The sequence below is a fragment of the Vidua chalybeata genome, chromosome 4 (assembly GCF_026979565.1).
Source record: "Vidua chalybeata isolate OUT-0048 chromosome 4, bVidCha1 merged haplotype, whole genome shotgun sequence".
Lineage (NCBI taxonomy): Eukaryota > Metazoa > Chordata > Aves > Passeriformes > Viduidae > Vidua > Vidua chalybeata.
Genome location: NC_071533.1, coordinates 49156601 through 49180055, shown reverse-complemented (window position 1 = coordinate 49180055; position 23455 = coordinate 49156601). Strand labels below are relative to the sequence as shown.

At 37.1% G+C, this 23455-nt stretch overlaps 1 protein-coding gene across 2 annotated transcripts; it reads left to right on the top strand.

Annotated features, from left to right (window-relative positions):
* Positions 1–8926: 8926 nt before the first annotated feature.
* TMEM33 (transmembrane protein 33) lies at positions 8927–21470 on the top strand. 2 transcript variants are annotated; one of them, XM_053940694.1, is made up of 8 exons: positions 8927–9005; positions 9097–9161; positions 10470–10564; positions 11007–11194; positions 12163–12230; positions 12945–13078; positions 14941–15024; positions 16430–21470. In XM_053940694.1, the coding sequence occupies exons 2-8, from the start codon at positions 9105–9107 to the stop codon at positions 16557–16559; spliced, it is 756 nt and encodes a 251-aa protein (XP_053796669.1). In that variant the 5' UTR covers positions 8927–9005; positions 9097–9104; the 3' UTR covers positions 16560–21470. The 2 variants fall into 2 exon arrangements, with proteins under 2 accessions (XP_053796669.1, XP_053796670.1); XM_053940695.1 differs by having other exon boundaries at positions 8960–8991.
* Positions 21471–23455: the final 1985 nt, after the last annotated feature.

The window sequence follows — 23455 nt, the reverse complement described above, 5'->3', positions numbered from 1 at the left end:
ATTTTTTAACTTATGTCACCGGCCTACACTCTCTAATATTGAGATTTTTTTCCCTCCTGGCCATTTTAAGAGAGTGGGGAAGAGATTACTGACATTCTGCTGCAGCATATATAATTTTTTCTTTTCTTATTTTACTTTTAATTGAATTTCTCTTAATGGATGACCTCACTGGTAATTCACTTAATTTATTGATGGATATTATTGTAAAATATAAAAAGCTTAGAGAAATACCTTTTGTTTATTCAATTTACTTTGGACCATGTCAGCTTGCAATTGTTTAGTCCAGTGTTATTTTCAACAAATAGTTATAATAGAACACTTTTATTCCCAAAACCAAGATTGGTGAGCAGCTCACCTTTTTGATGCAGTATTGATGAGGAAGTTTTGAGCTGTAGCATTTCAGAATAGCTGCACTGTATGGATAAAAATAACCTGTATTCTTGTGCCTGTATCTTAGAAATCAACACTTCTGATAATGATGGGATTCATTAAAACACTTATTCTGTTATTAACCTTCACTGTTACTCATCACTTTAATTCCTATGAATCTTTAAGACTTCTTATCCTTCAGTATCTCTTAAGAATGTCTGCTACTCCATGAGGTATTTGCTATCCTGGCAACAGTGAGTGTCACACCCATCACTAGTTGTTCCAGTTTCTTCATTTTTGCTGCTTAAGATTCTCACTTTGCACAAAACCAAACAAATATTCATTGGAAGGGATCCCAGGGACTAGGTGGTCCAAGTCCTCCCTTGAAGTAGGACTATGTTGCTGCGCCTTTGGGGGGACCCTCGGGGGTGTCCCGGGGGGCCCCCTAAGTTGTGAGTTGGCTGGTAGCAGCAGGCAGGCAAGGAGACTGCACACGGCTTCTGAGGGTGCTCATGAGATGAGGGTTTATTGGGGGTCCTGCCCCCGGGGGGCAGCGTGGTTTTGGGGGGGTGAGGGGAAGGGGGAAGGAGGGAGAAGCTAGGGAGAGCAGGGCCAAGAGAGAGAGCCTCGTCCCCCCGGCACACTTAACAGTGAGATTCAAAGTGGGCGCGGAATGAGATTCGGGCCAATGATACAGACACATGATACTGCAGGGGAGAATTACAGGCTTGGAATAAACCGTACATTTTCGAGGGGTGAGACAGAGCATACTATTTAACAAAAATGTAACACCACAATTCACCCTTTTTTGTTAGAAAAAAGATGAAGAGAATTATGACCATTAACAATTTAAAAATGAAGCAGAAATTACACAGTTTCACAGCATAAAATAAGTACAATTGCAGTGAGGATAAATTGAATACACTATAAACAGTCCATTTGACGTGCTGTTTGCCTTTGGTGGTAGGTATTGTTCAGTTCTGAAAGGGTGTTAACACAGAACAAAGATAAAATGAGTATTTAATTGTAATAAATGGCTTAAGTGGGTCCATATTGCAGATTTTTAAATGAATTTAAAGCATGGGCGAGTGCTTAAAGGGCTTCAGCCTTTGGCACTAAGCTCATATGAGAGTTTTGGGATTGGCCTTTTCAGCGTGACTGGCCCAATGGTGTCTTATCTTTCCCAACTGGCTTTTCGGACCACCACGACTACAGCTGAATCTTGAAAATCTTCAAGGACACAGATTCATATCCTGCTGCATGTAAATTATTCTCTCATTTCTTATTGTTCATCTCTCATTTATCAAGCATATTCCTGTCACTAAGCCTGCTACAGCTTTCTTCTTACAACTCAGCCTTCTCCAGACTGACATTTCTTTAGCCATTTTAATACCTATTAAAATATGTAATGAATACCTCTATTTCTCAGTTTTGGGGTGATTTTTAAAAACTGTGCTAAAATTAGTATACAAATTAAACTTTTCCCTTTTCATCTCCTTCTCCCATTTTCTTTTTTTCCCCACATGGTCAGTCTTAATCCTAGAATGCTGCTCAAAATCCTTATCATTAATAACTCCTACTGGCCAAACATTTTCCCCTGTTTCCTACCTCCCTCATCATGAATTTACCTGCTGAGGATATTTTCTCATAGCTTCTGACTCCTCAATGGGCTGACAGAGAATTATACTGAGAACTATTTGGGTTTCTTTTCCTTTAAGCATCTTTCCTGGACTATTATCCATGCAGTCATTGAATTTTGTTGCATCGGGTGAACTTCCAGAACTTTTTTCCAGCTTCTGTCAGAATTATTTTATATGTTACATCTGCACATTGTTTCTTGCTGCAGATAAAAGACTGAAGGAATCATGTGATGAGCTTGCCAGAGTTTTTAATAAAGACCCTCTTCCTAATGTCGTCCATGAAGATTAAAACAAAGTTGCCATGTGAGAACTATTTGTAGTGGTCTTGGACCAACTGTAATGTAAAGCAAACTTCAAGAATATTTTAAAAAAATCTTTGTTTTATCTTTCAATTAGCAGAATTTGCTTACTTTTCATAACTGTGTAACAGATTGAAATTCCTATCAGGAAGAATAAATAGCATAACTCACCAAAAGTCCCATTAAACCTCAGTGAAGAAGCTAAGAGTGAGTGTACTCAATTTTCTATAGCCATACCCTGAATTCCTTGTGTTTCTCTTCCCAAGCCACTGACTGATGATGCATTAACTATGACATTTCAGAAGCTGTTACACATGTCAATAATCTTGCTCTGTGTTTAACTCTTCATTTTACTCTCTCTAGATTGCTTACAATTTCCCTTGTGTAAATGCCAAATATCTCCCTTGAACTAGAACCTCCCTGCATTTTGCCTTCCTAATGAAGTAATTACTACTGGCTCTATATAAACTAGCAAAGATTGCTAAAGAAGAAGTGTTAGACAGGACATTTCTGCAAAAGTCACGGCACAGAATTCAATAAAAAGTTATCAGCCACAAAGAGTATCCTTCCATTACCAGTCCCTCTGGTCAATACATATATCAGAAGCTTTGTGACTGAGCAAGGAACTTATCCTTGACTTATCAAGTAGACTATCTGACTAATTGGTATCCTTGAGGATTTTTATATCTCAGTAAAAACATTTTCTGGGCTATGGACAGCTTGATTTCATTCAATTTCATGCCACTTCAGCACATGATTAAATCAGATTTAAATGGATGGGCTTTACCTATGAGTGTTTGGAAGGACAAATCAAATTAACCTGATTGTCTTTCCATGTATTCTTTATCTTTTCTAAGTTTTAACCTGTTACTGATTATCAGTGGCTACAAAAACTAGTTGGATAAAATATGCATATACCTTCTTTTGGCAAGAATAATAAACCTAAATTAATCTAATTAAATTATATAGAATAAAATTAAAAATACAGGGAATCATTTTATAAATTGGGACACTTGCCTGCTATGTCTGGAATTAGATATGCTGTGAATGAATAAACACCAATGAATAAAAATATTCCCACCTCCAAAATAAGCAATAAAATATCTGTGGAACATGTCAGTGGACATGTCAGTTGACTGTGCTTTAAATTTAATATCCAATATCAAAGGTTAAAAATACTTCTATATATTTCTATCATGTAATCACCCATCCAGTTTTCTGTGACTGAATTTCTGAATGGAATCTCACGAAGAATGCAGAAAGTTACTGATTTCAGAGTTTATCTGTACTGCAAAATGCTTTTGAAAATTCAGCCCTTGGAGTATATATTAAAAGACCAAGAACAATTTATGCAATATAATAAATGAGATCACTCAAACTTGCCCTGGTTAGGAAAACATGCTGGATTGTGTAAAAAACCTGTCCAAAATCTAAAGCTTTTCTCTGAAGCCTCCACTAATTTTAATAAGGTCTTCTATATATACCTGTATATCTTTACTGCCTAGGACATTTATAATGATAAATGTCTGTAAGATAAATGTAAGAGTACAGATGATGCAGACAGACATGAGCAAACGTCTAAAAATGCTTGTAACTGAAACCAGAGGCAGCTTTGTGGGTGCAGAGAACAAAAAATTGCAGCTCATTTGTTATAGTTGTGTGAGAAAACTTTTGTATGTAAATGGGATAGGATTCCCAACATACTGGCTCATACACTTGTGTCAAAAGAAGTCTTTGGCTTGTGTCACCTTCAGATAAAAGCAAAACAATTTCTCAGTGGTTTATTTTTATTCAGTTTATACAGCTTGCAACCCTAATTATTTATCTGCAAACTTCTGCTTGCACTGAATGAGTGGCAGAATGTAATAATAATATCTCTGCTGAAGAAAACAGGACCACAGATTATAGTGTTATTAGTTTTTAGTTATTAGTGCAGAACCATGTTAACTGTTACTGTCATCAATTTTTATGGTGTTTTGCTCAGATCATATAACAGACAGTATTTTAAAAGGTTAATTACTTCATTTCAGATTTCACATTTCTCTGCATAGATAGAGCTAACATTCTTTGCATTGTAATAGAACTTTTTCTTGGGAAAGCCCGCAGGTTTGGGGTTTTGTCCTTTATCCTCTTTTGATTCTCTCATTGTAGCCTGTGATCAGTATGAGATAAGGAAGCCATTTACCAGCAACCCAGTACTGAATTCAGCATTGATCAATACACTTTCAGATACTTCTCTGAGCCTGCAAGACAATGCTTATCAATCTCTCCTGCTGTGGTATTTATAATCAAGCACTACAGGTAGTCGAAAGTTTACATCTATAATTCACTATGTTCCTCCATTTGTCTCTCGCTACAGATTTCTAAATTCTTCCTAATCTTCCTTTAATTAGTTTTTAAAGGAACACTTGCCCATCTTCCTTTCCATTCTTAAATTTTCAATATTTTTCATGTCCTTAATGGGTAGGACATTGCAAATAAAATACACTGGCAAGGCTGCTCTCTGATTCAATCACATGACAATCCTTGTGCCATGCCTTGAATCCTATAAAAGACATATATAAAATTATCATATTTCTTTGTACAGTCTTAAGCTTACACTTGAAGCTCCTGTGTCATTTATTTTAATAACATAGGGATATAACAAAATGCCGAGAATTATGAAATTATGAAAATGCTTACATGGAAAGCAACTGAAAGGAATTTTGTACATCTATTTCACACATCTTCAAAAACTGTGGTTTCTCTTTTTCACTGCTTTGGCACACACTCAGTAATTAAAAGGGTAATGCTTCCAGGAAGGGTGAGTAAATGGAAACTCCAGCTGCGAAGGAAAGAGAAAAAGAACATATTTGATATTGCTACAGACCATCCAGCAAAAATCACAATGCAATCTGGTAAAGACAGAAGACTTCTGTTTCTTTTTCTGAAAAATGTAACAGCCATTTACCCAATGTCCTTTATTGTTTCTTGAGATTTGCATAGCCAGATTGAGATAACCTCAAACAAGAACCAAATTGTTCATTAGAACATTGCATAAAAACTTATTTTATCTTTGCATTATACACTACTGACACAAATAATGGAGCTAGTTTGGCTATGAGGAGCTGTAATCCTATCAATCTAGGAGGAATGTTCTCTCTTTTATATGAAATAAATGAAAACTGCATACAGATGTTAGCAACAGTACCTTCTTTCAAAACAAGGACAAAAGAGATAAATCATTATTTGAACCTCAAGTGCCCCTTGCTGCAAGGTGATGAACACCACCTAAACAATACTACGCCATCGTCTGTTCAAATGACTGAGAACTGATGCCACTGGAGATTGCATGCTTATGATGGTGATGCTATTAAAAAGACAAAAAATTCAAATTTAAAACAACCTTTAATGCAAAATACTGCTTCTATAAAGTATTTATTATGGCTGTCAAATGCATTGGCAAAGAATTATTAAAATAAAATAAAGTATTTCCATAGTGTCTGTAATGAGGTTCTTAGTAATTAATCTGAAATGCCATCAGAGCCTGGTTTGGATATTCAAACTGGCTTCAAATTGCCTATGGAGTTTTGCATATGATTTCATCTGAAAACACATATTTACTAAGAAGAAAACTGGCAATGCTGCTCTGGAGTTATATATTCCATTTCTACCCATATGCTACTGCTTGTGTGCCTACAAATAAATTACTAACATTTTTGACCTAAAGTCTCCACTGAACTTCATCTAATTAATGGTGATGTGAGCATTAGTAAACTTGCACTGCCCTGGAGAGTCTCAGCCTTTCAGTCTCAGCCTTGCGAAACAAACGTAAAGCACTGCATTCATATTTTCTTCAACATAATTCTAAAACGTGTGACTTATTTTGCAGACATACTAAGGTGCTTTATTTTTTTTTTCCCAGGAGATATTAAATGGATTAGTGGAAGTAGGTGTATACATCTTGGCATAAAAGGTCAAAATATACCCCTTTGCATCCATAACTTTTTAAATTAAGAGCAAGCTGACCTCAGGTATCATTACTGTCAGTAATTCTCTGATAGGTGTATACATTTTTGGGGGGAAAACATGGAAGTGCTAGTTACAATTTCAGCCGTGTCTGTGCTGATTGTGTTGGACTGCCACAGTGGAGAAATGGGACTATACTGCTAATGAGATAGATAAGTCCTCAGCAATTAGAGTGATACTCTTCTAAATATCTGAACTATCAATTACCAATGAAAGCAAATGGGTGCCTTGATGGTATGGAAGAATCCTCTTACAACTGTTGGAAACAAAATCATTAATAACACACAGATCAATTTCTGCTCTTCCTCTTGGCTCAATCAGTAATGTCATAGCAGAGGAGAATTGGGTAAAGGAGGAGCCAATAGCTGACATTTGATTTCTAAAAATATAATTTAATGTCTTCTTGCAAGTTAAACTAAACAGTAGCATGGTCTGAAGTGCTCAACAGAAGAAACTACATCAAACAAGAAGCAACATCAGGTACAGAACAAAAGGGGAAAGTCAGAAGAACAAAGACTGGTATAAAGGAAAAGAGGACTAGTTGCAAAGGGCAAAGAGGGATGTTTCATATTAAATCTTCCAAAGTATGACATTTTAAAATCCATTAACTTTCAGAAATAAATAATGGCTTAACATTCTATTTAAATTAAATTAAGGCAAAATTATGAAAGACAACTTTTGCTGTTACGACCAAGAGACCAAACCAGAATCTAAAAATTAATGCTTTGCATAAAAGTGCACTGAGCACTTCCTAAATTACAAGTCCTAAGAAATGAAAAAGTACTCCTGCTAAAGACATAGAGTTGTCATCCTAGGTTCATTTAAGAAATACAAGTAATCTTGAAAACTGGCCAGTTTTTTTTCCCCCTTGTGACATTTCAGTTAAAGATTCAGCGGTTTTCATGTTTCGGTTGAGTCTAAACAAATCTCCTGGATATATCAATATTTCATTTTGAAATACACTAATCTGGTAATGGTTCAAGTTGAATTTACTGGGCTATATTTGAAGTCTTTATTTTGGTTTAGCAAAAATGTTTGTCAGTCTTTTTATTACACACCTGAGAATGCCCAGCAAACACACTGAGAGTCCTAATTCTCTACTGCTGTTTAGTCTCGTCTCCTCCACCTGCAGAAAAATCACCTCAAAGTAGGAGGTAGTTCTTGTGTCTACTTCTCAGTCATCTAAATGAGAGATGGTTGAGAGAGAAGTGGGAAATCAGGTTCTGCATCTTCAATTTAAAAGTGTTAATTAGCCTAAAATTGCTTAGATTATTTGTAATTGTTATAGTATTAGAATCCCTATCAGCTGACTCTTTTGCTCCCTTCTTGTCAACCTACTTTATTACACATTCTTCCTGAGTGTCTTCCAATCAGTCTTCAGGTTTAATCACCATAAACCAGAAATGAGGCTGATTGCAGATGTTGATTCCAACATCCTTGGTCACAGGAGTATGTCTTTCTTGCTGTTGAAGAGTAATTGAATTGAAAGTCTCTGGGAACGATTAGAACCTGGAGCAGACGGCTAGCTGTCCTGTAACCCGTGCTGCCAGGAGGGGGAACCTGCTGCACATCCTTGAGAGAAAGCCAGAAGCACAGCTACATGAAGCCATAGCAGACAAAAGTCAAAGGTGTCAATCATCAGGCCTGCATTTTGTTTTCTTTTGCTTTGATACCACTTCAGACGAGCTGCAGGCTTCCAACTGAGAACTGAAACATGTTCACACAGCTATCTGGCACAAATCATTAAAAAAAAAAATCAATATTAAAGGCAAGGGGAAGATTAATGAAGGGAGGATTAAACCTTTCCAAGACCTTGCAAATTACCTAAGCTACATGCTGGAGAGTGAACAGAAGGCTGTTTCTGCTTTTTGCCATCCTTCCGTCAGAGGCTGCTGATACACCTGTACCTGAGTAAAGCTCCCTAATTTATGGTTTGATCATTATTGACCAGAGATTTCAGGAATTTGTTTAAAAAATCTCGCTTTTTAACATAATACCGCTGACATTCTTTACGCCCACGCGGCTTTGAAGAGGTGCGTGTTTGGGCTTTCCCCCCCGCTTTTTTACATTATAGGGAACCAATGGCACTGAAACACAAGGGTACAACCTTGCACCGTTTTTGTTTGACACCGCCGGGCCACCGCAGCAGCGGGAACTGCAGAGCGCCCTACACGGGTCCCGTGACGCTACGATTCCCATTTATATTGGTGATGCTCAGCACTGAGCCTCGCCAGGCCGCTATGGCGAGAGCCCAAAGCCCTGGAAATCCAGTCGGCCCTCAGTGAGCAAACACTCCTCAAACTGGGGCCGAAGCAAGCATTAATATTGTTGCTGTTGCTGTCACCACACACAAGTGCCCCTGAACAGAGCCTACAGACGGAGCAAATTTTGAAATATATACAGACGAAGCCGAGCTGATGTCCGGGCTACTGTGGACAGCGGAGAAAGGACCAGCGTCCTGCCCAGCGGGCTGGCCCCGCAACCGCAGCCCGGCGTCGGCAGCCATGGCGCGGCGCCATCCCCGCGCTGCCTCCCAGCGCCGGCCCGTGACGCCGCCAGGCGCCGTCGGGAGCATCCCAGTCACCGCCTACATTGCCCGGCAGCCCGCGGCCCGCGGGAAGTGGCGTCCGGCCGCATCCGGGAGTGCGGATCTGCCGGAGCGTGTTCCGTGCCCGGTGCGGCGCTTGCGGTGGGTCGCGGCCGGGCCGGGAGCGGGAGCTCGGGGGGCGGCGGCTGCGGTCTCCCGTGTCCCACAAACTGAGGCGCTTCTCTCCCCGCAGGTGCGGCCATGGCGGACTCCACGCAGAACGGGCCCATGCCAGGCGGGGCCGGCGGCGGGGCCGTGGTAAGGAGCTCCGGGGCCTGGGGGGCGCGGGCCGGCCGCGGTGCTGCTCCGGCGGCGGGGCGTCCTGCTGGGATGGCAGCGAGGCACTGCTCGCCCGGGTGCGGGCAGGGGTGAGCAGCTTTCGCTTTCCGCTTGAAAGCTCGCTGTTAGTGTGCCGCCGCTCTTGAAAATGGCTGAATTGAAGAAAGTAAGTCAGTGTGCTAGCGTCTGTATTTCACAAGACTCATAGAATATGCTGAGTTGAATGGGACCCACACGAATCGTCGAGTTCAACTCGTGGCCCTGCACAGGACACCCCAGAAGTCTCACTGTGTGCCTGAGAGCATTGTCCAGAGGCTTGTACTATATCAGGCTTGGTGCTGTGACCACTTCCCTGGGGAGCCAAGTCCAGTGCCCAAACACTCTCTGGGTGAAAAACCTTTTCCTGATAATCTGTCCTAGTCTTGACACAGGTTCATGCCGTTTCTGTAGTTAAATTGTGCAAGTAAGATACGAAATCATATTATGAAGATGCTTGTAGGTTTCTGGTCATTTCCATAGAGGTGCCCTGGAAATGCAGAAAAAAAGACGAATCTTCAAAAGCTGGTCCAAATTTGGAAAAAAAGATGAATTCTATCCTAAGGAAGGAGGCTGTTGCTTTGACTCTGATGCACATATAGTCAAAAGCATTCTGTGTTTCATTAGAGTCTTTCTGGCACTTTGGGTATATCAGGACTGAGCAGGACAGTGGTTAAGGAAGAGAGGTGCAAAGTACTGTGAAAAGTTTTTTGCTTTTTCAAGGCCAGGAATATGTAAGCCAAAACGATGCCACTTTCCTTGTAATGTGGTTACACTAACTTTACCTGATCCTATATTTTTCCCCCCATCACTAAGAATTGTGGAGATTTAGCCCCAGAGTTGTGCATTGAATTCTAAAAGAAAGCTTGAAGCAAAAGTCAGTCATGTCTAGAGACCCTACATGATAATATTTGCGAAGCTGACTGTTTAGGGAGGTGTATTTGGATAGAAAAATTATTTTTCTATAAGTTCTTACCACTGTATTTGATTGTAATGTACAAAGGAGCCTCTTGGTTCTGAGGAAGCTGAGTTATTAACATATAGTAACATCATATGAGCCAAGTACCACAGAACCAAAAAAAGCTTTCTGCTTCAAGCTATAATTTGCTTATATTTGAAGTTGGAGAAAGACTTGAAATTTAATAGAGTTGGGAAGAATGTTCATTGTATGCAAGTATTAAGATACCAACTTCTGTTGGGGTTGGTCTTTTTTTTTCTTTTTTTTTCTTTTTTTTTTCTTTTCCAATGTAGCAATTTCTGATGGCTAACAAGTTGGATACAGCAATGTGGATTTCCCGCTTGTTCACAGTTTACTGCTCAGCTTTATTTGTCCTGCCTCTTCTAGGGTATGTACTATAATATTGTAAAATAGCATAAAAAATTTAGAAACAAACTAGATTCCCTTTGCATAGAATTGTTTTTTTCCTTTTTACCTTAATTGTAAGGTAAATTGCTGTTATTCAGCTTACTTGTATGCTTTTTGTCAGAACAGCATATTTTAGATTGGTTTGAAACACTTGTAGATGTGTTTGGAAAACATATTGAAAAAATGTGAAGTAGTAGTAAATGCATGTTTTTTTTGTGTAAATGGAGTATTATATTGAGTTGTCTTAGGCACATGCAGTAAAGTCAGTGTGAAACAGCTTTTGAGTTATTTTTTGGGAATAATGCTTATGTACAATATTATAAATCAGTACTTCAGGTATTGTTCAGTTGTGATGCAATTCTCAAAGGTAGAAGACTTCTGAGCTTGGTTCACATGGTAACATCTCCTCTGATGATTTGCAGGTTGCATGAAGCAGCAAGCTTTTATCAGCGTGCCTTGCTGGCAAATGCTCTTACCAGTGCCCTCCGACTACACCAAAGGCTACCGCACTTCCAGCTTAGCAGGGCATTTCTGGCTCAGGCTTTGCTGGAGGACAGCTGCCATTACCTGTTGTACTCCCTTATCTTTGTGAATTCCTACCCTGTTACAAGTATCCTTTTCTTATGTCATCCTGCTAATGTTTTAGAATATATTAAAAACATTATTCTTTTCATCACATTTGCCATGATTTGAAAAACTAGTTGAACTAGTTTGATATGTTTGCTATTTATAGAACATACTCTATATAAAATATGAGAGGCTTATGTTGATTGATCCATATTCAGTTTGATCAGCTCTATAATTAGAGCACTGCATTCTCTGTCTACTTAGATTTTCTTTTTTTGAGGCTTAAGTTTGGTGGATTTTATGACCAGCCTCCAGTGATATTTGGAGAAGATGGTATTTCATTTATTGCCAGTGCAGCGTTTATACGTGTGTCTTCTCACTGTAGTAGACATTCATCATGTGGAGAGATAATTATTCAGTAATAATTTTCTCACATAAGTTATTTAACCGATAAAGCAGCAAAATTTGCACCTGTGGATTGTCAAAGGTGACATGTCAGAGCTGACATTTCTTTATGCCACGTGATGTACGCTTAATGTCCTACTCTTAAAATCCTTCTGACAGAGAAATGTCTACATTCTTGCTCTGTAAAATCGGAATGGCTGGCAACTGCATGTTCTTTGGTAAAGAAAATAATTTTGTAGCGTCTTGCAACAAAAACTACGACTACATATTTCAGAAGTTTGGAGTAGTAAGCTCAGCTGTGCCTTCTGTGCAGAGAGAACGCATTTCAGTAGAAGCACACTGGTGTCTAATGGTGTGTGTTATACTTTTGCATACTTGCAGACACCCATATTCTGAAGTTAATAATTAAGTGCATAGCAAAGAGGTGTAAGAAGCAGAAGGAAGAGCTGTAAATATAGGTATTAGACTTACACATATCTTCATTCAGTATAGGTCATTCCCGCCAAACTTTTGCAAAGATCCATCAAGCTATCACTGGTGTAGTATAACATCATGGAGAAATGAAGCACTTGCACAGCCTGTTATTTTCCTTATGGCTTGCTTCAGTGAGTATTTTTCCAGTTTTGCTGTTCTCTTTGCTTCATGCTGCCACATACACAAAGAAGGTTCTTGATGTAAGTATGATATGTATATGTTATGATTAATACAGTTAGTATTCTTAGGGTTTATAAACAGGTTTGAGTTGCAGCTGTGGTTTGGTTTTCTTTGGCTGCATTAGAGGAATTAGAGTGAAACTGTAATATAGAATCTCAGCTAATTATTTTTCTCACTCATTATTGTTCTTCAAATTTCTTTGAAGAAAACAGAATCTGTGGAACGGTTAAGTTGAAACTTAAGACATGTCTTCTTTAAGCTAAACCATAGCCTCTGAATTTTATTGTTCTATTTCAGTAATAAAGTAACAAACTACAGGATGAGAGCAAGCAAAATACTTGCCAGTTGGACTTGCTGCTCAATGCACTGTCCTGTGCAACTTAATGTAACTCCAGGCTTTGGTGTTCCTAACTGGGCTGTCATGCTACCATGGGCACTTCCTCCTAGTGGACTGAACAAGGCTTGTGGCTGTCTCTGCAGCTGAACCTAAAATTGGTGGATGAGGGAATTGAAATATCTGATGCTTTTAATTGAACTCTGTAAATTATGGAGTTCAAGCCTGTACTAGTTTTCCTTAGGATATTAATCTCAATGAATGAAGTCATCTCTCTGATGAAGTCTTAAAATGTTGAAATGGGTGTTAAATAGCAATTGTTTGCATTTTGTTTTCTCTGTATTAATGGAGATAGATGTAACTTTTATGTTTTCTGTAAATATTTTTTTCTTCTTTAAAGGCACGAAGTTCAAATAGTTTGCCCTTTTTGAGAAACCTCTTAGAGAAACTGAATGCTAATCAACAGAATATTCTAAAATTCATTGCTTGTAATGAAATTTTCCTGATGCCAGCTACAGTTTTTATGCTCTTCAGGTAAGAATAATGATAAATATTTAAATAATTAGAAACTTGCTACACAAGACCGCTTTTTGCAAATGAGTTCTCTGTGGCTCATAGTACTCCATTTGTATGGTTCTGGCTGACAGAGGCTTGAACTTCAAATAAAATTTAAGTGATTCTTAGGTTTCTTAAGTTGGTGCATCCTGACATCAAAAGGCATTCACTATGATGTAACTGAGCACCAAAAAACCTTCCCTTTCATAGCGTGGGTGATGAGTCACATGGGAGTTTTTCAGGCTTGACACTTGAATTCGCCTACATTTCTATCAGTACATTGTTCAGTAAGTTTAATTTTGGTTTGTTTAGTAGAATATTAAGATCTTCAGTTTCACTGAAATTGAACTCTTATTCTTGACAATTAGATTCCTGAAATTTAAATGGCAAAGTTTCATTATGCAAAAAATGTGCAAGCAGGAGTAGGTTGCATTCTCCTGTGCTGCTTCTGAGCAGTGACCCTTCTGGGTTTTTTTATTCCATTTGATTTTGCTTGCTGTGTTGCCTGTTGAAGTCATTTTAGGGATCTTGAACATGTTGGAATCCTACTGAAGTTGTACAGGCATAATGACCTGCCCGTCACAGAAGTTTGGGTCATTGCCTTTTAATATTTGGAGGGGGAATGCAGCCTTTGTCTATACAAGTTCTAGCACAGTGGGAACATTTATCTTGAGTGGTCTCATAAGCAGAAGAAGGGAGGCTTTACCTTCTTGGATAGGACGCATAATTTGTCTTTATCTTTTGATATATCAGCTGAACGTTTTAATGCTTCAGCCCTCAAGGATTTGCATTCCATCTGAGACCACTTACCAGCTGACAGATACACTCTATCCAGTGTCTGAAACTTATAAGTGCTTTGAACTTAGTACAGTTTTTTTTTTCTTTTGCCTCACTGCGGAGAATGTAATATGTGAAATATTGCTGCTTGATGTGTCATCTGGTAGATACTGAAGATTGTAAAAGGTCATATGTCAAACTTTAGAATAATTTACTTGCTAAATGCAGCTATTGTGAGATTTTGTTCTTTAAATGTTGTAGCATATTAAATTGTTTGTCAATACTGAACATGTTTCAAGATTTCCTCTTTCTTCCCTCCTGTAGCCCACTTTCACTTTATATTTTTCTTCTGGCTAAAGATGCTGCTAATACTTACATACTGGAACTTATCATCATGTTTAAATTCAAACAGAATTTTTCAGTAATGTGTTATTTAAAGCGGCTTCAGTCATTAAAACTTAGGACATTTCTGTGCTTCGCTGTGTATGGTTTGTGTGCTATGTTTCCACTATTTCACAGCACAGCCATGTCAATCAGCAGTTTTGTGAAATACTAAAGCCTAATTTCAGTGTAACTGAAATAACTGGGTATTAGCTTGGCATTAAAGTTTTATTATTTATCTCTAATTTTGTGCAGTGTGTGTTCTGAGAAGTTTTGCAAAAGAAATATGATGCTAGAAATAAGGTCCAGATATTCAAAGTGCTGCAATTAGATTGAACAGGGTCACTGTAACTGGACTGCTTATGTCAGCCAGTTTCTGGGCTTATCAGCAGGTGTTTTCCTGCTATGGAACACGTGTCCACCATCATTCCTGTGATTCTTTGCACACCCCCAGAAAGAGGCTTCATAAATATAAATTCAATACAAGAACAGCACTTTAACTGCTTCATTGAGCAGTTTTATTATATAATGTTTCTGCATTTTTAAGTGTGTAGTTATGTATTAAAGTACAAGTAGTTTGCTTACTTTTCTTAAAAAAATGTTCTTAAAAATTCCTGGGTTTGGTGTTTTGTTTTGGTTTTTTGTTTGTCACTAGTAAGCTCTACTGAACAATTCTCTTTCAGTGGACAAGGGAGTCTGCTCCAGCCATTCATTTACTATAGGTTTCTTACATTACGCTACTCTTCTCGGCGAAATCCATACTGTCGGTAAGTACTAAATTGATTTTGGAAGTTAGTGTTCAACTGAATGCTTAGGCATTCAGAAACTTCTCATTCTAAAATGAACTCATAATACTACATCTGCAAATGGCAGTTGTAGAATGTGAAATACACCTGGGATGCTAAATAAAACCCTGGCTGGTTAAAGATTAAATTTATTTCATGTAAGTGATCAGAAACATACCACCATTCTTGAATGGGAGCTTTCAGAACATGCTTGTGTAATTAAAACTACACTTTGGGAATAGAAAGTCTTTCTTATCAGAGAGATATCCTTATTTTTAGATTCTAGGTGCATCTGAGGCTAAGCCCAAATATGAATAGGCACTTAAAACATTGTGTAATAATGAGAGAAAAAAAAATTCTGGATGATCTTAAACATGTTCATTACCTTCTTTAGTTAAATTTATAAATAAAGCTAATTGTATTTGAAATAGAACCTTACTGATTTTGAAAGTTGGTCAGGCCAATATTATTGCTTTAGACTTTGAAATCATAAATATTCCTATGAGTGTTTTCTCAGGTGAATGCTTTTTAGAAGTTTTCTTACAAGCATTGCATAGCATAAGATTTTGTGAACAGACTTTGCAGTCTACTAGATCAGAAAATGACTTGCTAGAGTGCCAAGAAAGTGGCTTTGGCTGCCACAATATGCAAAGACGTATGAGAGTCATAAGCTTAATTGTCTTCTATTCCCTATTTTTGTAAGAAATGAATTGTTCCATCCTACTACATATATTTACTTTCAACAACACCAACTACATCTATGAAGTTGCTTTACTACTTTGGTATCTAAAAATAATTTAAGCTGTACAATACTAAAAGTGACGTTCAGTAGAACTAGTTTATCCAAAATGTTCTGCTGGCATTTTTGTAATTTTAAGGGAAATTGGTGACGACGGTTTTATTTCTCATGTCTGTCTTCTAATAGTTGCTTCTGCAGTGCAGGTTTCTTGCATATTGCCAAGAAGTAGCACAAACACAATAGCCTCCCAGCTCCTTACACTATTTGTGATAAAGCATTATTCCTTTTTCTCTTTTTTATAGTGCTTGTGTAGCCTTTATAGTCTTTCTTTTTTTTTTTTTTCTTTTGTTTTTTTTGCTTGAAGGTGGAGTTCTGCTGTGTCTAGCTCAGTAACTTCCAGCTGAGGATAGAGTTACTTAAAATCTTAATGTTAAAAACTTAAAACTTAAAAACTGAAAATGTTAATGTTTAAAAGTCAAGAATTCTGAAGCTTTTGGAAGCAGTACTGAGTTGGTCTAAAGAATTTAACTTAAAATGTGTATGTGAGTGTGATACTGAGAAAAGAAGTTAATGAAAAAGATACATGTGGATAATACTTCTGGTAAATGCCATAGGATTTTAAAACTGTCTTTAAATCTGATTTTTCAGGACTCTCTTCACCGAGCTCAGGATTGTTGTTGAACACTTAATAACGAAGCCCTCGTGCCCTGTTTTTGTAAGAAGACTATGCCTCAGTGGCATTTCCTTTATAAGCAGATTGGCACCAACTGTTGCATAGCCAAATTCAGGCACTCGTGTTTTGTGAACATTATGAGCAGCTGGCACTTCTGCTGATGATTGGAAATTCCTGGTTTTACACTGATTTCACTCCAGGCTGTATAAAAATACATAAATGCTTTTCTTGGAGATAATATGAAATTTAGCATAAATTTCATAAAAACAAATAATAGAAACTTAAATTAACCGTGCTGTATTGTTAATTGATGAAAAAAGTAGCTGCATCATACCTAAAACATGCCCTATCATACAAGTTTGGGGTTTTTTTTTGTTTTTTTTTAAATCAAGGATTGTTTGAGATTGATTTAAAGTTATTACAAGGTTATTATTAGTTTTATGTTAGTTGGAACTATAGCTACTTTAGGATGTCTCCAGTGGAAAGCAGTTGATACATATACCTATGCAGTACACTTTGGACAGTATTCTTCTGCTTACTAAATGTATCTGTAGAACTATTTTGTCCAATTTACAATACTCAGTGTAGAAATACAGCCCACTTTGAAGTTAACACAAGGGATTAAAATCTATCAAGCTGACAGAGATAACACTGCTTTCTGAATGAGAGGCTATTTTTATTAATAATACTTTAAAAGAACTCTCCCATGTTTCTACCTTGTGACATAATCTTACATTACACTGTTGGAAGAAATACTGAGACCGATCACAGAAAACTCTGTGCAGTTTTCTTGTCATAACAAGTTGTTTTACCAAGCCAAACTGCTGACCTGTAGGATTTTAAGACTAAGATGCAATGCTTAAACTTTTAACCATGTCTCAAATGAACTAATCAATGTTAATGAAGTAACTTTTGCGGAGTCATTGCAGATTTGTTGTCGTGTCCACACAAATGTGAGACTGCAGTAATTCAAGCATGTTAGCTTTTTAGAAAATTAATCTGTAGGTAGTCTGTATAAATTGTTATTCCAGTTTCTGAGACCCTCATTGTGATAAGAGATTTGCATAAAGAATTGCACCTGTTTAGGCAGCTTCTGAAACAAATGGGTGTAGGATTTCTTGGCATAAATCCATCTGATGACTGATCTGAAGCCAGTGTCATGACTACAGAAGTGAATATTAAATTAAGTGCATAAATTAATTACACTGGTTATGCATTCAACCAGCAACTGAAGGGTAAGTCATGCAAAAATAATATTATCTGAACACAATTTATTTCCAGAAATTCAAGGCAAAATATTTGCTGAATTTTCTGTAGTTAGTGTTAGTATTCTGATTGCATAAAGTTAAAGGGCTTTCATTGTCCTATTGTAAAATTCTGTAGCAGTTAACTATTCTTCCATGGTCAGAGAAACCTTATGAGAAAACAGTTTCAAAAACAGTCTTGAAGCAAAGTATTTTCCTGTAACTATTGAGTTATCTTGTTCGTGATATGGATATCATTCCGACTTTCCAGTTGTATTAATTTTTAGATCAGAGCCATGTATTTATAAACTTATTTCATTTTTTTTGCTCAACCTCTTGGTACTGATGAATCAGTTGGTAATTGAATATGATATTCTTTGACTACTTTTCTCGCTCTCTGAACGTGATTAGCTATTTATGGAATACTTGCACACTGCAGAAGCAACTGCATGCAGTTAATGCTCTACAGCTGCTAAAGACTTGCAATGAGATTGATTATGTGTATATCCTGTAATTTGAGGATTTGATAAAAACTAAAATTTCTACTGCAATAAAAAGGAGTGTTAAATGTAACTCACTAGGCTCTTCAGGCTCATTTTCTCTCTTTAACACAACTTACTGATGCTTGAACCTGGAAGTTGAGCAGAATGCTGTCCTGTGTGTATGTGTGCATGTTCCTATATTCCCACTGCTGCCTCTGAATTGGGATATAATGTCTTGTGCATTTCTAAATCATTTTATAGGGAATTTTTGCCTTCTAAAGTGCAAAAATTTATGACCTTTCCTTCAAAATCTAACCCAAGAATAAGCACTGCAACAATTGTATCTAATCAGAGAAAAATTCAGACCTACTTATTACTGTTTCAGTTCCTCAGCACGATTCTAGACTCTCTGTCATGTTGCATGATGTGTTTTTTGAATGGTGACATCAGATTCTCTTCAGCTGTTGGCACCACTGCGATGTAAAAATGAATTTGGTCATCTAAGTTGATCCCCCATACTGGGAGTGGAAGGCAAATAAATCTGTAATTACAGTATGCAAAATAACATGTTACTTCCGAGCAAATTTTTGTGGTCTGACATTTGTTATGAGTGCATTCTACTGTTCCCTAATTGTATGATGTTACTAAATTAGAGAGGAGGCTAAACTGGATCCAGTGTAATGCAGCTGTAACTGAAGGATGCTAAGTAGAGATCCAACTCAATGAATGCAGGAGAAGGATTAAAAGGAGTAAGTGAATGACAATGCTGTGAGTAAAGAGTTGGAAGACAGTGCTGTGAAGTAGAACTTAGATGTGAATACTGAATTAATCTCTTTCTATTAAGTCTTGAAAATGAGGAAGGAAAAAAAAGAGGAGGAAATTTCATAAAAGGGATTTGATTTGGTTTTGGTAGTAGCATATTTTTGGCTTTGCTTGACAAATGAGCAGCTTGTGGGCTGGTAAAACTTATTTCTCTAACATGCTGAGAAAACATGGGACAATATTGTAAGAATAATGTTCAAGCCAAATAAATGGGGAAACTGACCTGTGCTCTGTATCAACTTTGATTTTTACCATAGCCTTTCAGCTGCCTAAGTGATAACATTGATTTTCCTCAATGCTGGCAAAAACATTCTGTCCTTGAGCCTGCTTCCTCACCACAGTTTGTGACTGTTTCTCTTCTAATGATTAAATTAAATATAAAATGGTGGTAGTATCCTGATAGCTTGAGGGGTTTTTTTTGGTGAAGAGAGCTGTATGTTCATGCTGCTATGCTGTCAACAGCTAGCTGTGATGCAGAGGCTGTGACACAAGTCTGTGATTGTAGAGAAATTTTGCAACTGACCATAAAGTGCCTGCAAATCCCAAAATGAAGCAGAAGAGTTTTTGTATTACTGAAAGGTTTCCTACCTAATGTGATAACTGTTTCCACTGGTATAAATCATACTGCTCATTGCTTTTTGTCATCTTAGCTTTTGTAAGTTAAGTGCTGTTGTACAGATTCTGCAGGTAGACCAACCCCTTGCTCTGTACGAGCTTTCTGTAAAAGTGGTGCTCCAGCTTAACACTTCTCTGTTTTCATCTGTAGATTAAAAGTATCAGGAGCCATTGGGTCTGTTGCAGTAGCTAATGCCAGTTAGGATTTCTTACACAAAGTAACTCACCAATACATCCATCCTCTCCTTTATTGCCTTTTATTTGATTTTATGCATATATTGTCATTTCTGTGCTGTCAGTTTTATGTTTTGCTCCTTTCTTTGATGGGTGTTTTAAGTGGAGTAATATCTGTTAATGTTGTAAGGATTTAAATAAAAATTATTATAATTATGAGCCACTATTTCTTCCAACAGTTTTGGAGCTGCTAACTATGTATGTGATTGTACTGTCCAAACAAGTAATGTAGCAAATTATTTTGTACAGTCTGTGTTAGACCCTTTTATCGTTAGGCACCTGTATTGCAACACTTGCTGTACAGATGCCGTGTTTATTACGAAGTTCTTACTCATGTTAAAGACAGGAATGGAGACATGGAAGGAAAGAGCACTTGCCTTATGTAAGAGTTCTGGGAGAACAGGAAATAAAAGAGTTGGACAACTGCCCAGATGAAACTGTTTCATTTCTGCTCTACATATGACTTGTTAGTCCGGCTCCTAAAATTATTGTAACTGTGGTCTTAAATACTTCAAAAAGTACTGTACCTTACATTGCTCAGATGAAAAGTGCTGTACCTTACAGTGCTCAGATTAAGGGTAAAGAAGATAGTGTGCTAGCTAGAGCAACACGTTCTTTTAAAGTCAAAATTGATTTTCACGTGCAATGCTAGGTGTGGCCCTTGTATCATCATCTCTGACAAAAAATAATGCAGCAGAGTAAGATCCCAAGCCCTTAACGTGCTAAATGGTAGTAGGGTATGCTAATCTGTTTTGTCTATAATTTTTAATTGCTCTGGTATACCTATTTGTGGTTAAACTATATATACATGGAAATTGGTTAGTGTATCTTTGTATTGTAACTTCTGTAGCGCTATAATTTTCTTGAAGTCACAGGAATAGTCAGGCCTTGCTGTTTTAAATCCCCTTTTAAAGACAGAACCTTAAGCAATTCTTTATTCCAAAGATGGAAAGATATCAGTATCAATAGTGTAATAGAATTTAATCTTTAATGTGGATTCAAAAATCTTTTTCATAAAATCTCAGCATTACTTTTTAACTTCTGTGCAGAAGCTAGCTCTGTGATAATGGCAGATATTGTGCAGGTAAGGGAGTTTCATTGCTTAGTTCTGTGCCATCCAGATGGTATAAACTTTTAAAATTAATTGAAAAATTCATCTTTTACTTGTATTCAAGGACTGAGGCACAAAATGCTAATGTAAGGGCTCAGAGGGGAAATATAGTTCTCCTGCATATTTGAGAAAATGTGAAGCCCTCTCAAGAAAATCTAATAAACATAATAATCGCAGGCTGCTGACACTAAGGGAAAAGCACCTCATTCGCTCTTTCTTTTATGCAGCGATTTACTGGTCCCTACTGATTTTCAAATTGGATCACTGCAGTAAATTATCCATACCAGTACCTGTGAAAGAAAGCACTGGGATCCATATTTGTTCAGTGCTGTGCTTAAATCAGCAAGAATGATAAATTTGATGGTATGAAATTGGAAATACCAAGGGCTTCTCTCAGTGAATGAGCAAGTAGTTCCATTTGTAATTTATTGTGACCCTTTTTCACTGTATGTGCTTTGTATGTCAAATATTTATTTTGAAACATATTAAATAGTTTTCTGTATTGATACCTATTGTTTTGTTGATGTTCTTGAAATCAAATTGTGTATTTCTTCTGGATTTTAAATATTACCTGTGTGTTGCAAAACAGCACTTATTTAAGTTCAAATCTCTGAGTGAATTTGAGTTACTGACCAAAGCTGTTACTTAACAGCTTTGTGTTGAGTGTTCCAGGTGCATGTTGGGTGTTTGTTTTTTGGGTATGTGTTTAGAATAGTGCAGAATGCAGTGAGCTACTGCAGCCACTCATTTACTTTTTACAGAGAAACAGGAAGATTAAGGTGTATATAAAAACAAAAAAAAACAAAAACAAAACAAACAAAAAAAAACCACAAAAAAAAAAAAAAAAAAAAAAAGAGCTGATCCCTTCCATTAATTCATTGGAACTATTCTGCTTTATATCTAGCATAGATTACACCAAGTCCTGTAGAAAAAAAATCTACGTATGTCCCAGTCTACTGCCATATTTTCAGTGCAGGTGTTAGCAGAGAAAGTTGTATACCTGTGTTTTGGCATGAGGAAACTGCTGTCCTGGAACAAGTGCAGATCATGATGTTTTCATTTGCTATATGTGTTCCTGTGAATATTCGCTCGTGTTACTTTGCCAGTGTTAAAAGCAGTGATAAAAGTATGTTAGATGAAGATGATGCATCAGTTCAGATATTTCACAGGAAAATGAAGCTGAAAATCAGAAATTGTAAACGAAACAGGACTGGATTATCTGTAGGATTTAAAGCAGTATCAGCTATAGTTTTCATGAAGGTAGAAGTGCAATAGAAAAAGACGGTAGAAGACTGGAGAGAAAAATAATGAGAACACAGAAAATCACAGAATCATAGAATATGCTGAATTGGAAGGGAGCAGTCAGGATCAGCAAGTCCAGCTCCTGGCCCTACACAGGACACTCCAAGTGTCACACCAGTTCTCTGATATAAAGGTGTCTGGAAATCCTGCTGGATGCTCTGTGGCTTTCACAAACCCCATTTCACCATTCATGGTTTCATGTCATCAGTATCCTCTGGATAGTACTTTAATTTTCAAGCTAAATTTTCAAGTAAATTATGTATCATTTATTCTCTGTTAAAATACTGTTGAAATAGCCACACTATACAGGAGATGACAGTCTAATCTTGATTTATTTAAAACGGAAAACAGCTGCAGTGGAATTACATGTTCTTCTCTTATGTTTGAAAATTATGCAGTGAAAAAGTAAAGAAAGAAATAATCTGGGCTTCTTGGCCTTTTTTTTTTTTTTTTTTTTTTTGGCTTTTATCTTTCCATGTTGCTTTGCTATGTTTTTTTCTTGGCCATCTGGAGGAAGACTTTGTACGTGCAATTTATGAGGTTTTGTCCTGATTTATGTTTGCATAGAACCCGATATAACTTAGTATTAAGTTATAACATGATGTAACTTGGTATTTTAATATTTTTGGATATTTTTTTTAATCTAGAAAATCTGACCAAACAGATGTCTCCATACTATGATCCCTTTCAACATACTTTCTGCTGTAACAACTTCAGTTATGTTCTGACTAAAGCACAACAAAAATAACTGTGAATCCTTTCAGTGATAAAGTTTAAATCAAAGCTATGGCTAAAAAGTTTTTTGTAATGGTAGATGGAAATCTGAGGTTCACTTTCTGAATTTTCATGTCTAGTGGCATTTTCAGTTGTGTAACTGCATAATACAGAGAAATATTGAAGCCTTAGAAAACTACAGGTACAGCAACAAGCATCAAGTTCAGCATGTGTCTGAGCATCCAATGGCTTTATTCACATTTCTAATTATCTCAAATTTTTTAACATCACTCTGGGGCAGAAGTAAGCCATTCAGTTGCATTAATATGTATATACTGTGAATGGATGATGTGTATATATTACTTACAGCAGTAGATAAATGACTAAATGAAATTTAGTACTTTGGGGTTTTTTTCCCCTATTTGGAAGTGGTAATACATTTTGCACTTCATGATGAAACAGCCTCTTCCTGTCCTC